The sequence below is a fragment of the Adiantum capillus-veneris genome, chromosome 24 (assembly GCF_014529385.1).
Source record: "Adiantum capillus-veneris isolate H3 chromosome 24, ASM1452938v2, whole genome shotgun sequence".
NCBI lineage: Eukaryota > Viridiplantae > Streptophyta > Polypodiopsida > Polypodiales > Pteridaceae > Adiantum > Adiantum capillus-veneris.
In genome coordinates, this window is record NC_140954.1 from 15,144,056 (window position 1) to 15,161,322 (window position 17,267).

At 40.7% G+C, this 17,267-nt stretch overlaps 1 protein-coding gene across 1 annotated transcript; it reads right to left on the reverse strand.

The window, feature by feature from the left end:
• Nucleotides 1-2,139: 2,139 nt before the first annotated feature.
• On the reverse strand, nt 2,140-2,877 carry LOC147425993 (uncharacterized). Its single transcript, XM_086498158.1, has one exon. The coding sequence runs from the start codon at nt 2,875-2,877 to the stop codon at nt 2,140-2,142; it is 738 nt and encodes a 245-aa protein (XP_086354284.1).
• Nucleotides 2,878-17,267: the final 14,390 nt, after the last annotated feature.

The following is a 17,267-nucleotide window of genomic DNA, read 5'->3' on the forward strand; positions in this document are numbered from 1 at the left end:
ATACGAAAACACACACACCCAAAATCTACCCCTTTATGCTTTCTTACCATTGCTATCGTTGGAGGATGTCTCCCCCTGCCGTTCCGGTGATGCCTTGTCAGAACGCCCTGTCGTTCTGGGTCGTTCTGAGCCTTTTCGGGCACTTGTATCCGGGCCAGAACGCCGTTCCGAAGTTCCAAGCCCTGGTAGGGGTGTTCCTTAGTAACTATGGCATGTATCTCCCGCCTCCAATCCTCCCGTGTCAACAAAAACAAAATTCGTTCCAAAAATGCCACCGAACTGCAACTCGGTGTGGCTCTCAATGTGAATGAGTTGGGAGTAGCCTACTGCCCAGGTCAGGGGATAAGTCTGTTGTAAGGTTACTGAGGGTGAGTGTAAGCAACTCTAAAGGTAGCAATCCAAATGATCAAGAGTGTAGAAGAGCAACTGCACTACCATCCAAGCCAAGCTGCGGGTGAATCCGAATGTGGTGGCGTGATGCCTGATCTCCCACATCTCGTGGGTAAACTCTCCAAGAGATTCCAAAGCACTGAAGTCCCACTTCAATCTATAGATCCAAGCAATGAACCTGTCCAAGAAGAGATCCAAGATCCTCTCCTTCAGTCCATGTAGATGCTCCTGTGTAAACAAGTGATCTGACGTGTCGAGGTCAAGTGGTAAGTGTCTGTCCACCCAAGATGGTGGTGTCTTCTCTAGGAATATCGGAATCCCATATGCCGTGAGCATGGCCATATCTTGTGTGAACTCCTCTGATGAGTGCATAGGTGTGTCCATAAAAAATCACAAGTCACCACCCCCTCTAGAGTGTGCAACCACCAAATGATGGCTGGAATGAATAGACCTCCCAAGGATCGTATGCCCGTAGATGATCAAGCCGATGTTGAAGATACCGTGTACTACAGCAGTCACCAAGAGACCGCATGGACCACCATCGGATGGTGTCCTAGCAAGAGGTAACTTCATCCTCTGTGGAAAACACAAGCCATGTGGCTGCTATCCACCCAAAAATGCAATTGCGAGGTGGTGAAACGTTGCTGTCCAGCAATTTTCAGCATGCTTGTATGCTCCTGGAAAGGTCCAAAGCGTTGCAGAGTAGTATGGCAAGGGTGGTGAATCAATGTCACTTCCCCAGTTGGGCTGAAAACAACAATGGGTAATGGCTAAAATCTGAAGAAAACAAAGAGAATACTCCTCGGCAATGCACCGGATGCAAATCCTGGAAGAAACGCAAGATCTATAGGAGCCATCCTGAGCATTTCCCCCTTTGTCCTAGCTAAAAAGAACGTAGGTCCATCTCCCAAAAAACACACTAGCAAACCTGAAAACGCAAGGGCCTCCTGTAAACACTGATGGAGAAAGGGGGCATTCCGTCCATGGAATTGGCTACTGAGGCTAGCGCTTGGGGCCAAGAAGATGATCGCCAGTGGGGGGGAGAAAAAAAACGTTGTTGTCTGGATCTCCCTAGACCTCCCTAGATCCCTTGAGACTGTGATCGCTCGCTGAACTGTAGGAAACACCGATGCTTTCCAAAAACGCAGGCTGCTATGATCCCTTGGGTAGAAAGCCTGATGCGGAGATGCGTCCTTGGATGAGGTAGAGCCTGAAGCTGCTGATACCATGTGAAATGGGGACTGATACCCATGTGAGAGTGCGCGTATACGGGGGGGGAGAGAGAGAGAGAGAGAGAGAGAGAGAGAGAGAGAGAGAGAGAGAGAGAGAGAGAGAGAGAGAGAGAGAGAGAGAGAGAGAGAGTAGACCACAAACGCAAGATATGGTGAAGAGGGAGAGGTCAACCCCCCATGATTACCATGAGTAGAAGACCCAATACAGAATGATCAGATGGTGGAAGTGGGTACGTCCCTGGCTCCCTAAATAGGTGCCCAAGGGGAGGTAGGGCAATGCCTAGAAAAATCCCTCACAACCCAACAAGAAATAAATGAATTATGAGGATGCCCAGACAAGGTGGGTGGTTGGACAATGCATCCTATATGCATATGAAAAGGGTGGCCAGCCCGGAGGCACACTAGTCGTACATGTATGCCCTAGACCTATTCTGAAGAACACGCTTACTATGTGTGTTTATTCATTCTTAAACTTAGATGAAAACTGAACTCTGAATAGAACTTGATAACAAGAGACTCAGAGACTGAATATGTTTGATTGATTGAAATGTATTACAAGGGCATTCTTATATAGAATCTGGGGAACATAGGATAAGACATCTGGAATAATTGAATGTCTTCGTTTGTCAATGAACTCTTGTAGAAGCTGAGGGTATTGTTGCATCTCTTCATCCATTTGCCATGTAGAATTTGATTCATCAAGATCCATCCACTTGACTATGAATTTTGTAGTAATCTTTCGTCTTGTCTCCTTTTGACGAACATCAAGAATAAGTTCTGGAACTAGAATCAAGTGTTCTTCTTCTATTTCTGGAACATAGGATAAGACATCTGGAATAATTGAATCTCTTGGAATATATTTCTTTAGCCAAGAAATATGAAATGTTGGATGAATCTTTCCCCATGCTGGTGGAAGTTCAAGTGTGTAACTGACTATAGAATACTTCTTCAAAAGCTTGAAAGGACCATAATATTTGGGCCGTAACTTTGGAAAGACAGACTTCACTATCTTATATTGATGCGAAGCAACATATAGTAGCACCAAGTCATCTTCTTGAAACTCTGTATGGAGACGATGCTTATTTGCTTGCTTTTGATAAGTCTGTCGAACATGTGCCAACTTGTCCTTGATCTGAATAAGAATATCTTGCATCTCATTATTCAATTGATAGACTGCCAAAGAAACCTTATGTTGTATCACAAAATTTGTAGGAATCAATGGTGTATGTCCAAAGGCTGCTTGGAAGGGAGTCATGCCAATTGCTGAGTGAAAGGAGTTATTGTAAGCAAACTCCACCAATGGCAAATATTCTTCCCAAGAAGTCGAGTTTGTATATAATGTCGTAACATTTCCTCCAATATTTGATTCACTCGTTCAGTTCGCCCATCAGTATGTGGATGATAAGTTGAATTGAATAAAAAATTTGTTCTCAATGATTTGAATAAGGAGGTCCAAAAACATCCTGTAAACTTTGGATCTCCATATGAAATGATTGATTTTGGTAATCCATGTATTCAAAATATATGTTGCACAAATAATGAAGCAATATCTGGTGCTGAAGCAGTAATTCTGCAAGGCATGAAATGTTCTATTTTGGAAAATCGATCCACTATCATCAATATCTAATTATTTCCTTTTAAAGATTTAGGCAACGTTGTAATGAAGTCCATGCTGATGCTTTTCCATCGTTCTTTTGGAATTGGTAAAGGCTGTAACAATCCTTGTGGTAATTGTTGTGACGCCTTCATAGTTTGGCAAGAGTGACAAGCTTTGACAAAGTTCACCACGTCTTGCTTCATTTGAGGCCAATAATAAACATCTGTCAATAGTTTGTACATTTTGTTGATGCCGAGATGAGCAGCATAAGGTACTTCATAATGTTCTTGAATAATCATCTTTTGCAAACGCGAATTATGTGGTACACAAATTTTGTCCTCATAATGCAACATATCATCTTCTATTGTATATGCTGCAACCAAGTTCATTTCTGTCTGTGTAGGAGTGTTTGTTTGAAGCACTCAAAAAACTTCAACAAAATGTATTCATCCTTAAAACAATGAGGAATATCGAATGTAACTGTGGATATCACCATACTTGTAGCATGAGGCATTCTACTAAGTGCATCTGCTACTGAATTTTGAAGTCCTGACACATATTCAATGACCATGTGGAAATTTGCCAAAAATTCCACCCAACGTCCTTGTCAAGGATTCATAACTGGTTGTGTAAAAATATACTGCAATGATTGATGATCCGTCTTGACAACAGAGTCAGCTCCCAAAAGGTAATGTTTCCATGTACGATATGCATGGACAATAGCTAGAAACTCTTTGTCATAGTCTACTAAATAACGGATCTATATAACAGTGAACTTTTTGCTCTTGAATGTAATAATGCTATCATTTTGCATTAATACGCCACCAGAAGCACGATCTGAAGCATCTGTCATCACAAGAAATGGTTTTGTAGGATCTGCAATGGCCATGACTGGAGTAGTTGTCAAAGCCTATTTGAGATCATTAAAAGACTTCTCTGCTTCTGAAGACCAGGTAAGCTTGTCAAACTTCGTCAACTCTAAGAGAGAAGTAGCAATATCCAAAAAATTGTAAACCTTGGTATGATAGAGATTTGCTAATCGAAAGAATGAGCAAACATCAGATATTGTTGTTGGAAGAGGCCACTCCATAACGATTTTGATTTTTTGAGGGTCAACTACTATTCTATCAGTTGATATAACATGACCAAGATTCTCAATCCGATCCTTGAAGAATTCGCTCTTTTTCTTGTTGACATAAAGCGCAATAATCCGCAATACTAAAAACACCAAACGAAGATGTTCTTTGTGTTTTGCAATATCCTTGCTAAAAACCAAAATGTCATACAAGTAGATGATGACAAATTTATCCAGATAAGGACCAAAAATTTCATTCATTAAGGTCATAAATGATGCAGGAGCATTGGTTAATCTGAAAGGTATTACCAAAAATTCATTATGTCCATGTTTTGTTCTGAATGCCGTTTTATACTCATCACCTGCTTTGCTTCTGATTTGATGATAACCAGACTTCAAGTCGATCTTCAAAAATAATTTAGCACCCAAAAGTTGTTAAACAATTCATCAATCCATGGAAGAGGAATTTTTTTTTAATCAGTAATTTGTTTTAATGCACGGTAGTCAATACACAAGCACATTGAACCATCTTTTTTCTTTACCAACAAGACTGGAGCACCAAAAGGACTTTTACTTAGACAAATGTGACCTTTATCTAGCAATTCTGCCAGTTGTCTCTGAATTTCCTAAGATTTAAAATATAAGACTCGATACACAGCTTGAGTAGGCGGAGCACTACAAGGAGTTAAATCAATTGGATGATCTACTGGTCTACGAGGAGGTAAGGTGCTCGGAAAATCATCAGGAAAAATATCCAAGTAAGGTTTATAGAAAGATTGCTCAAGTTAAGCTGCTAGATTTGGTGCTGTTTGGATTGGAATGTATCAGTTGCAACATCTTCGATGCTACGTATCATTAAAAGTGATGTGAAGTTATCGGGTTTTTGTACCATCCGTTTAACTTGCAATGCAGAAACGACAGTCATCGGTTGTACGCGGAATAAGCCATTCAAAGTAATAAGCTGACCATCCTTGCAAATGGGAAGCTGATCGTAGGATCATATTGGTATAACCAGCATTGGCCAAGAATCATATCATAAGTGGATAATGGCATTACTTCAAAAGTAAGGCTGTCCTTATCATCTTGGACATCAAAGGGCAACTGCTGAACGATTCTGTTACACATCAAAAATGAACTATCTTCTAGCTCAACATTGTACGGTTGAGTACGAGGAGCAACAGAAGTTGATGCTTGATTTCCATACGAACGTTTGTCCTGATAAGAATTTTGCCAAAAAGGTTGTCGGCCTCGGTGATGTCGATTGAAATTAGACTGATCATTTTGAAAATTTGGTCTACTATTGTGCGCTCTCGGACTCCAAACACTAGATCGGAACAAGGAACTAGCAGTTGATTGGGACTATGAAACATTAGAATCACTATGTGATCTGTTGCCTGAATAAGAGATGTCACGATGGTTTTGAAACAGGGCACATGATTCAAAATAGGTGATCACCGGCTCGACCAAGCAAAAAGTGGTCTCTGTGAAAGTCTCTTAACCGTTCCAGATACGAAATGACATCCTCAACTATAGGAGGTTTGCCTTGTCTACATCATCGCATGGGGTGGGCTCAAGTACATTGACAAAAAAGTGCAATTTATCATCAGGACTAATGGTCATTATCTCCAAGTTCAGTCATTGGAACTGAGATATGTAAGCAGCCACATGGCATGTTTGCTTTAAGTGGCACAGTGCAGAACATGCATGAAAATCAGCACTTGCTGGCACAAAGACTTTGCACATTGCACGCTTAAATTTTTATTCACGTCAGCGTTTGTTTCCCTGAGGCAACCTGATTTTTCCACCAAAGAAAGGCAGTGTCTTTCAGAAGGCTAGCAGCTAAAGCTACTTTTTTTGTGTTCCGTTATGTCCAAGTTATTGAAGTAATTGTCCATTTTGAATATCCATTGATCAATCACCCGCTTATGTGACAACCATCATAAGGTTCCAAGGGTTTTATGTCCACATTTTTTTATTAGATCTCGTGATTAATTGAAATAAATATTTAAGTTTAGGATTATTAATCTCATCAGGTGGATCTTGCATGGGTGATCTTCATCGAGCACTGATGATGTAGAATTGGCATCCTGCTGAGTTTTCGGCTGTGTTAGGGCTTTGACTTCATTTGATAAGGACTAGAGCATGGACTCGAATTGGGCCTGTTGTGAAGCTTGGGCTACAAATTGTTGCTGAATAGCGGCCAAGACTGTGGCTCCGTCCACCTGTTGCTACTCTCTCCTTGAGTTCAACATGACGAGCTCACAACTTGTAGCGAGGTGAGGCTAGAAAAGACCAACATGTAGGCAAAGTAGGCGGCGTGTGTAGTGGCTCCACGAACTTGGCAATGCCGGGTCATCATCCATGAAATCCTCAATCTCGTCGAGCTCTGGAGTCAATGGCGTGTAATCAGATACGACCTCCTCTGCGTGAAAAGGAACCAATGTGTGGGAAGTCTGGATCTCGGAGAGGTTATCCACGTAACAGACCGGAATGTGGTGTGAGAAGAATGGGAAATGAGTCAAAAGGAACTCGTCATGTGGTACTTTTCCTGGTCGCACCGAATGGTAATCCGTCAAATTGACCACCTATGGAACCCGAAACGGCGTTGCGTGATGTGCACCAAGTATTCTCTTTTTGAAGGATTAGGGAGTTTGGGAGAGTACGTGGGAGACAAAATCTCTTCAGGAAAGGGAAAAATTGGGACAGGTATTTCGACAAGTTCCGACGTAGGAGAATCTGGAATCCCAAAATTTTTGGGTTCGGGGGTATCAGGTATTGTGATAACCTCTCGGGGAGGAGGATTTTTGGGAAGGATTTCCTCTGGGATTTTGTCCATGTAAGAGGGGAAAGGAAAAATGACTTCAAAGTCCTTCTTGGCCATGAGTCACCGTGAAAGAGTGCAAGGGGAATTGAGTGCCAGAAAATGGCTGCATTGCTGGTGGTTGTACGTAATTGAAATGATGCAGTTTCTAGAGTTAAAGAGAATGATTTCAATAGAGTGTAAGTGACCATAGGCCGCCCAAAATTTGGTCCACTCCCCCATTTATTAATGATGGCTGGGTTTTAAAAAAACGTTAGTGTTGACTGGTTGCAACGTTTTCTTATATTTTTTTAATGAGTATACTAGCCAGCAAAAGGGTGCAAATTACAATCAGCGTAAAAAAAAGAAGTCAAGCGCTGTCAATTTACTGACGTTTTGGGGGAGTGGAACGATGCTGCCACTGCCACTTGGGAAGAGGTGTGGCAAAGAGTTGGAGAACTCTCTAAGTACTTACTGCACACACAATTCTCCAGGTACACGTAGTGCGCAACTCTTTGGGTACGCCACACTCACACACAATGGTGTCTGCCCTTTTTATTTTTCTCTTATATTCATAGAATTAAATAAAACAGCTAAGAGTTGCCTCGGCAAATGGACACCATCTTTCCTCTGCTACCATACAACTCACGAGGTGAGGATTGTGGGAAGTGTAGGCAATGGCAAAGTTAGATAGACGCCAAGTCCAGAGGCCTGAGATTTTTTTTTTCTCTGATACCACTGTGAAGAACACACTTACTATATGTGTTAATTCATACTTAAACTTACATGAAAAATGAACTCTGAATAGAACTTGATAATAAGTGACTCAGAGACTGAATGTGTTCGATTGATTGAAATGTGTTACGAGGGCATTCTTATATAGAATATGAAGAGACACGATGAAGAGACATGACCATAGGTCAAAAGACATGACTCTCGGCCAATAGGCGTGTCCCTCTACTGTAGAGTCGTGACCATTTGGCATAGAGGTGCAACCATTCACTAAAGGGGCATGTCTATTTGCCGAATAGGTGCAACTCTTGGGTGAAGAGGCACATCCTTTCAAGAACAGGGGTCTTTGATCTGGTACATCTTCATATCTGCAAGAGAAACAAGTGAGGAAGGTAATACAAACATAAAGAATACGTCACAATCGTGACAGCTGTGAAGCAGCAGAGTGGTGTAAGTCTAACATTCCCACGCAAATACTCGTCGATGGCCCCCTTGTGTTCAAACGCCAGTGACAAATTTATCGGATAGAGCTATGCTTATCAAAGATTGATCATGTGGCTGTGGCTTTTATGAAGAGGCTTGTCGGACATTGTTGGTGGCGCAGAGACAAGGCCCGTAAGGTTCTGCAACAATAGATGGACTTGACTTCAGGATGACGAGGTTCTCCAATCATGTGTTGACTAGGGTGCAAGTAATGATAAGGCCATGCAACCATTGTTCACGCACTCACGAAAGAAACCGCTCCCGCAATACAGACTTTGTAAACATGTAGTGAAATGTGGTCAAAGCTCGGAGATATCTTTGATTGAGACTCTATGATGCGAGCGGTCACCCTTCTTAGGCAGTTATTTTCCATCAAATTTAAAGCTCAATTAGTTGCTTTGGTACTTATGAAGTTTCTTGAGGAGTGCGAGATGGTGGCAAAGGCAATACACTTACAAATTACAAAGGAAAGGTTAATTTTGATGATCTCATCTCTTTTCTCATTAAGGAAGAAGCCTTCTAAGGCAAGGTTCAAGTTTTGAAAAGTGATACATGTTGCATAAAAAATAGAAAAGAAGTTTTGGATCCATTGCTAAAAGTGTGGAAAGTGTGGTCATTTGTCTCTGGATTGGACATCCAAAGGTGAAGGTAAGAGCTATCAAAAGGACAAAGCCAATAGTAAGCTTGATTAGGACAACAGTGACAATGATTCTACCAAGGACTCAACTGAGTTTGCTAGCGTGATACAAACTACATGTACGCTTTGTCGTACGTGTAAAAGGCTGGGAACTTGCCTGTGCACTGTGTGCAACCCTCAAAAGGCTGTAAACACACAGCTAGAGAGTCCCAGTAAGCTCAAAGAACAATGGTGTGTCACTCACCTCTCGATGCTTTTGTCGTAAAGGATCCTGTGCTGTAAAGAAGAAGGAGTTGCCATCGATGCCGTGCTCTACCGCCGATGTTGCCGCAATGCTCGATCACACACACACACACACATTCTCTCTCTCTCTCTCTCTCTCTCTCTCTCTCTCTAGCACACACACACATACATGAAGGAGAAGGAGACAAAGATGGAGCAAGAGAACTTCTTAGCTTACACCTCAGAGAATAAGGATTTTTAGGTCAAATGGACCTTTCATAAGAGTTTGGCCCATTCACACATGGGCACCCACAGTGGCCGGTCATTGCACAAATATTGTAACAATAAGATAAGTGGTGCGCCTCTCATTGGCGATCACCTACACACCTATTGGACCGACAAGCCCGGTCCATGAATCTACCATATAAATAATATGGCGTCCGCCATAGGTGATAGGGTGTCCGTGAGGGTTAACATGCGCCCCTACTTGATGTAGATTCCATCCTTGGAAGCTATTGAGATGAAGCTCGTCCGTCGAGGTGGAAGAGCATTTGAGATGAATTTCCTTAGCCTTCTTTAGTCGCTACAAAATCAAACAAAATTGGCACAGTAATTGCATTCTCATATACAATTAAAAAGCATATGCAGTTGTAGGCAGACAAATTGATTGGTAACAAAATATTAAATAATTTCTCAGCAATAAACATTGAATTGTAATATAATCAAATACATAAACAGTTGTAAAGGTCAAAAACTAAACAAGTCTAGGGTCACTAATTTAATGATCGAAAGGCACTAGAGGTAAACTATTAATACCATGGGCAAGCTTCTCAATTTTCTCTGGTCAATTAAGTTGTTTAATCGCGAGAGCCAAGTATTTCATGTCCGAGGGCTAACTAGAGGCTATACCTAGAAGACCTTGTAGTCACCACCTGATTTATTTTCTTTTCTTTGACCCCCCAAAGTCTTTTGACATTGATTCAATTTTGATGTGTCTGCTTTTGTATGCCTTGGAATTTTTGCTTTTCAAGGAAAAGCGCCCACATTGGGAATCTCTAGGGCTCTAGTACCATAGGTGATACATGTGAGTGCAGTACCAATCAAGCTAGGATTTCTCTTCCAGCTTAAGATTTTACATTGTGGGACTTTTGATTTTTTTGTTTGTTCCTTTTCAGCATTTTAATTTTATAACTTTGAGGGGTCATATAGCATTGTTACCCTCCCCATGCTCATCACATTAGTAAACTCCCTTTACAATACTTAAGCTAAAGGTCAATAGGGACTAAGCCCACTAGAAAGCCCTAGTACATTGCACACAATGCTGCCTAAATTGGATTAAGAACCTAAAGTAACCATTGATTATTAGGAAGGCATTCCCCATGGTATTAAGAGAAGATCTCTAACTCCTAACTTGGTCAAACTAGCTTAGTCAGACTGCTTAATTCCGAAACCTAGACAAGGTATTATGACCGAAAATTATAGTTTGCTAGATTCCAAAAACTGTGGTTTTTTTCTTCTTGACACCCTTGACTTGGATAATACTCTTAGATAGAGATGGCTTTCCTAACTGACACCACACCCCATATGATAGCAGCTTATACTAAACACCCCTATCCAATAAGGCGTTATATAGAACTTTTCCATAGGTGCTATTTAGCTCAATAAGGTATCGTAGAGGTGTGTCAGAGTCCAAGCCCCGAGAGACTCCATTATTAATACTATAGTTCCCAACATTCTACTTTGACCTAAGCTCTTTTCAACCAAGATAATAGATTCCTATCCCACATACCCTATTGCAATGAACATGTCTAACCTTTCATGGACAACTTAAGGACCTCTCTTCTTAAGTAAGAAAAGAAAAACAAATAGCTCTGATACCAATGTACTAGAAATGGCCTATGAACATTGAGAATAGCGAAATTAACAGAACTGTAGTGAGCATTTTTATGAGACTACTTTGAGAAGAGAGAGGGTGAACTTAATTGCGGTAGCAACATAACCATTATACTTAACTAACTTGGCATGAACAATACTTTGTAAGAGAGAGAATTAGAGGACTTGACAACAGTTGAGGAACGGATTTATGTGGAGCCTGTCCCCCCTACAAAAGGCTTTTGCATTATAATTTCTCCCATAAAGAGAGACTTGATACAATACAAGCTTTATGTTCCTTAAGACCTTGATGGTGCAATGAAGATAGAGATCTTCATGCACCACAATTATGCCCGTAACTTAGCTAAATGAAAGCATTAACTTGTCCCTGGCCTCAGTCCCAAGACCTCAAACACCTTCGAAGGTGGAGAAAGCTAGCAGAGAATGAGGATAGGGACGAGGAAGAAGAAACATTCTTATGAAAAAGAAATAGTTCCTCACTTATCATCACTCTTCTTGCTTAGCATAGCATAATCGCATAGTAATGAAGATAGAGAAGATGTCAAGCTTTAGCATTGGAGCATGGCTCTTGGTTGGGATTTGCATTCCATAGCCAAGAGTGTTGGTGTAGGCTCTCAACTTCTCAACAAGCTTGGAGAAGGAGATGAAGCTCTTGCACTTGGTACTTCACACAATGAGAGAGGAAGTGTGTGTGTGTGTGTGTGTGTGTGAGAGAGAGAGAGAGAGAGAGAGAGAGACAGAGAGAGAGAGAGAGAGAGTATACCCCTCAAGAAAGCCCTCTACTTGCATGGTCGACCCCCTCTTTTCGCTCATGCTTGTGTCTCATTGGCTCTCTCAAGCCTAGCCAATCACAAGCCTTGGTCACAACTAGCAATAGATTATAGAGGTAGCCTTTGGACAAGTGTCCTCCTTTCCCCTTTGAGAGAGAGGACTCGATAAATGCTTAAACAGTTAATTTAATTAGCTAAAATCTTATTGGACCCCTTTAGAGGCCAACCAATAGGCTTTAGGCACCTTATGAGGGCACCATGAGGAGGAACTTCACATGTGTCCTTGTTGCCTCTTTAGACTAGGCTTGCCTTTAGTGAGGGTGTGTGTGTTCTCTCTCATGCTCCTACAAGTAGGGCCGCCCCCCATATGTAGGGATCATTGTTAAATTTTGGAACACCTTAAGCCCCTCTAGCATCTTAGCCATGAAGAACCTCAAGCACCCTAGTCATCAAGCACAAAAAGAACCTCAAACACCTTAATCAGACAAGCACCTTAGTCAACAAGCATGACAAGCACCTCAAGCTTGGGTCGGGTTCCCACCTCAAGTACTGCCCTAGCTTGCCTAAGGTCCTAGGCCTAAGGACTTTTAACACTAACCTTTGGAGGTCTTTAATGAAGCTAACCTTATGGTCTTTACCACTAGGGTTGTGTGAGCATGAGCCACTTTTATGGCTATAAGCAACTTTTTTGTAAATTTTTGTTCTCATAGGCCACAAAAAACCTCATCAAAATAATTCAGGGATTTGTTCTCAAGGCATTTAGGGATTTGAAAAGAATAGAAACAAATAATTTCATGTAAAATTGTTATTTTTTCAAAGCCATCTTTTAGGTACAATCGAACAAAAATCTCTCAATCTTTTTGATAACCCATGTAGACCCCTTAAAAACCTTCAAAGCACATTGAAACTTTTGAATAATACATGGACATGTATACAATGAGAATCTATGCATAAACACATGTATGTTTTAAATTTAAAAGCTAGTTTTGTGGCTTCTTACTATTTTTAGAAAACTATTTTTTAAAATTTTGTACTTTTTTGGGATAAATGGTGTACTAGAATTTTCATCTATGTCATAGGACCTCAATGATATCCTATGATCAAGATTTCTTGAAAAATAGACAATCTTAGAGCCAATTTTATAGAATGAGGTGCCAAGCCACTTAAGTGGCTCAAACACAAGCGTAGTGTTAAGCTCCATTAGCTAGCAATTCCTCTTGGACATACCATCTCTCATTTGGACCCATTGACTTTGGCCTCGTGTTGAGATAGATCCATACGCACATGTCTATATTCTAACTCTTGTTCTTGTTTATTCTCCCATATTAAATGATCAGTTTAATACGAGAAAATCATTTGGGTTAGTTAATTATGAGATTTAACGACACTCTTTTCTAATTCTTGATCTCGATCTCCCACGAGTAGCCATGACAGTCGGAATACAAAGGCTCCTGGTGTTTGTGCATGAAGTTGCATGCTAGTTTTCTCTCTCACACACCTTCAAGACGACATGGTGGGATTGCCTCAGTCGAGGAAAACACAATAGAAAAGCATTGTGTGCAGGTGCTCTTGGAGCGGGGGAGGTCGAAGGTCGACCAATATGAAATCGGTAGCAAACGGTTCTGAGAGGTTCGTGCTGCCATGGGGGTAACTTCCTGCAATAACAGCATGGGTTGTTGAGCAGCATCCCATGAGTGTTCTCTCTCTTTCTCCCCTATGCTATTGCCGATCAATGCCATGCTTGCATGTTCATAGATTCACACAATGTGTTACTTTGGGCCATCCACTTGGCCATTGCAAGGAAGGGTTCCCACAGTGGAGCTCCATGCAAAGCTTGCAATACAATGGAACTCTATGCAAATCTTGCAACATCCATATCGAACAAAGCCATGGCAAGCATGTTAGATCAAGTTGCAAAATTTTTGAAAATCTAAAATAGCAAATTGGCAAGGCTCGTGGGCAAGGCTATATCCTTTGGCATGGAGCACTCTCGACATAGAGGTTTAGCAATTCTATGACAAGGTTGAGCAAGTCAAGCATGGATTGAGAATCAACAGGGCTATGAGCCAACATGGTAGGACCATAATTACAACTACGAATTTTTTTCCCAAGGATCTTGCTGTAAGAATTTTGGCATGCATGATCATGCATCATGCAAGATGTTGATAACAAGAACATCAAGAATACAATGACATGGTTCCACTGCTCGAAGCGGGCTTGTAAGAGTCAATAAGCAAGTTCACTTTAATGTTTTAATTTATAAATGCATGGAACCTTGCAGATCTCTCACATTCCAAGCACGGTAGGCAAAAGTTGCCTTTGCTCAAAAGATTTTGATGAGTTGTATGCCCTCAACATTTGACTTGTCATGTACATTTAATTTTTCCTACGTTCGTATGACAAAGGCGACAAAGGTGCTTGGCATGGCCAAACACTTGTTATATATTGAGCAGCCGATAGGAGTCTCTCTATTTTCGTGTTCTAGATTTGCATTTTTGCCATGACATGGTTCCTAGGAAAAAAATTTCAGCATTTTCGTCGATCAAGACAAATCTATATGGTCAAGGAAAGCAGTAATCAAGCCAATCAGGTCCAAGGTACATACCTTCCAAGTATTTATTTTGCTTTTCAATATGTGGTACAATTTGACAAGGTCAATTATTTGTGGATGCTCGACATGGTCAACTTTCTTTTGCTATGACATTTATCTGTGAGCAACAATATCTTTTAGCTATGAGCAAGGGTAGCATCCAAAGTGGTTCTATTGAGATGTATCATGCAAAGATAAGACTTCCCGCATTTGGAATATACTATGAGCATATGAACTTAGGGGGGGACTTGGCAAGTGTCTACAGGTTATTTCATTATGTGCCAAGACGACATATCTGGTGTGTACAACAACTCTCTCTCACGCAGGAAATATGGCTATGAGACATATTCAAGCGAGTTTTTATTTCAAAAATTCAAGACAACTAGCCATAATAGAGTAACCATGTCAGACAATTTCAAGTTTTCTTGTTTTTCTACATTTTAACCTTTAAGTTGGCAAGGATTGCCTATTGTACAAAGCAAAGTGCTTTGCCAAAATTCATGAGAAGCAAGGCTTCTCTTATGTGACAAGGTATTATCAATTGACTTTAGATCAAGGATAATGGCACACATCTTTGGCACTACATGGATATAAGCTCACAGTTTACACAACGACGCATTGTGATGTATCCGTGCTAGTGTAATCGTGCAAGGAATGTATACCAAGGGCTTGTAGGGTTGAGAGTGTCATTGACGCCAATGGGTTATTATTCTATTTTTTTGGTATGTATGCATGGCGTACTAGTACGATGGATGTATGACACCCCATAATTGTATACGCTTCCATTATAACACTAGCATTGTCAAGGACGAGGTAAGTTATTGATGTCTTTAAAAAAAAAATTATTTATGTTTATTCACAGACAAAGTACCATATTTAAGTCACCTTGGTACAATCACGACCACATACAAGGTAGGCGGGTCAAGATGTGACTTATGTTACCTCTCTCTACAAGAGCTTGTACAAGCACACTGTTGTACGCTTATGAGATAAGCTACAACACAGCCATTGTCTTTACAGAGACATACATAGGGGACATACAACATAGTAGAATAATGGATTTTTCTCAGCCCAGCATTCTCTCTCTCTCTCTCTCTCTCTCTCTCTCTCTCTCTCTCTCTCTCTCTCTCTCTCTCTCTCTCTCTCTCTATACGACAAAAGTGAAAATTGTGCATGATTTTACTAAAAAAATTATATGTCGATATGGTAACATGAAGGGCTAAGAGACATCTGTTTTTGAAGGGCTAAGAGCAATTTGTTTGTAATTCATCAATGATTGCTTTCAAGATCAAACAATTCTATCCAGCTGAGTACCCATTGATTCTAATGGACAAGCAAGAGTCTTGCCATTATTTATTTTTTGGGTGTTATTTTAGCACTACATACTTTAAGTGTGAAGATGAGTTGAGTTTTTGAAAGTATTAAACTTGTAAAGGATTGTCTCTACCAAGGTTTATAGATGAAGCAAGCATTTTAGGCAGCATGACTGTTCACAAAAATCCAAGATTATGGAATTTCAAGTCCAAAAAAGATCCAGTTGTTAATACGATTCCAACTTGAGCGGATCTCCTATTTTGTATATAGCATTGTGAGTGTCTATATGGACACAATTTTGAGGTAAGACCTAGCTCGTGATTGCTAAATCACTTACTAAGTGTTGATGGTCAATTCTTACAACTTTCACACTTGCACTTGCAAGGAAAGAAGTCCACAAGCTGCCAAGGGGTAGTGGACACTTTCAACTTCCAAAGTTGACTTCAAATACTATTGGGTGCTAGTTGAGTAGTTTCCCTGCACGGTCTAACCAAGGGTTTTGACAATATAGCTTTTAACCAAGGGGTTTAGATTGCAAAGGAAACACCCAGGGTTACCCGGGCACTACTACTTGATTTTCATTAATTTTCAATTAGTGTTCCTAGGCCTTTGCAGGCGCGAAATTTGGGCAGGTACATTTGATTATGGGTATGTAAACACTATGTTCAACCTCCATGTATGCATTTGATTCGATTTATTTTCTTTTTTAAATATGTTTTAGTTTACTTTTCCAAGTAGGATGGGTTGGGGTGGTAAATCCCAATGTGTTGCGCCTAAGTGTTGGGCGGTCGGAGACTAACGAGGAACTAACACTGACCATTCACTACATAAAAAGAATAAGGACTCATAACCCTAACACTATTGTGTTTGGAGTCCATCCAAACCTGTGTCTCCTCTCTTCTTCTCTCTTCTCCATTGCTGCACACACACACACACACATGCTCTTGCACGTGCACTTCAACTGGTATCAGAGCTCAGGGATTGGGAGCACCATTGGAGCTCAACGGGGAAGCAGGCAGAGAAGCAGCAAAAATTGCAGTACATTTTGCAGGTCTATTTTGGCCTATCAAACATCTTCATTCAAGCCAATTCCCACAATCCTTGACCGATTTTTTGTCCTCTTCAACTTTGTAGAAGAAAGTTTTCTCAAAATATTCACCAATCTTGAGATACGTCACTCAAACTGTCCGTAGGTCGTGAAGTACAAGCTGCACATTTTTACAGATATGTTTTTGACGTGTAAAACAAATTATTTTATTCCCACAAATCCCAACCGTTTTTGCGTGGTCTACAACTTTGCAGAAGGAAGTTGCTGCAAATTTTACATGGTTTGAGAGATATTCGGTTCAAACAGTAGGGTGGTCTACCTTCATCGGTTCTTCTGTGTACAAGTTTTCATAGCAGACTCTTTCTGCAATCTCTGTCACATGAATATTTGATATAAGATCTTGAGGGTCTGCTAAATCAGGCAAACCACCACAACGGTTACAGAAAAGAGTTTATGTGGTTGATGTAAGATCTTATGCGATTTA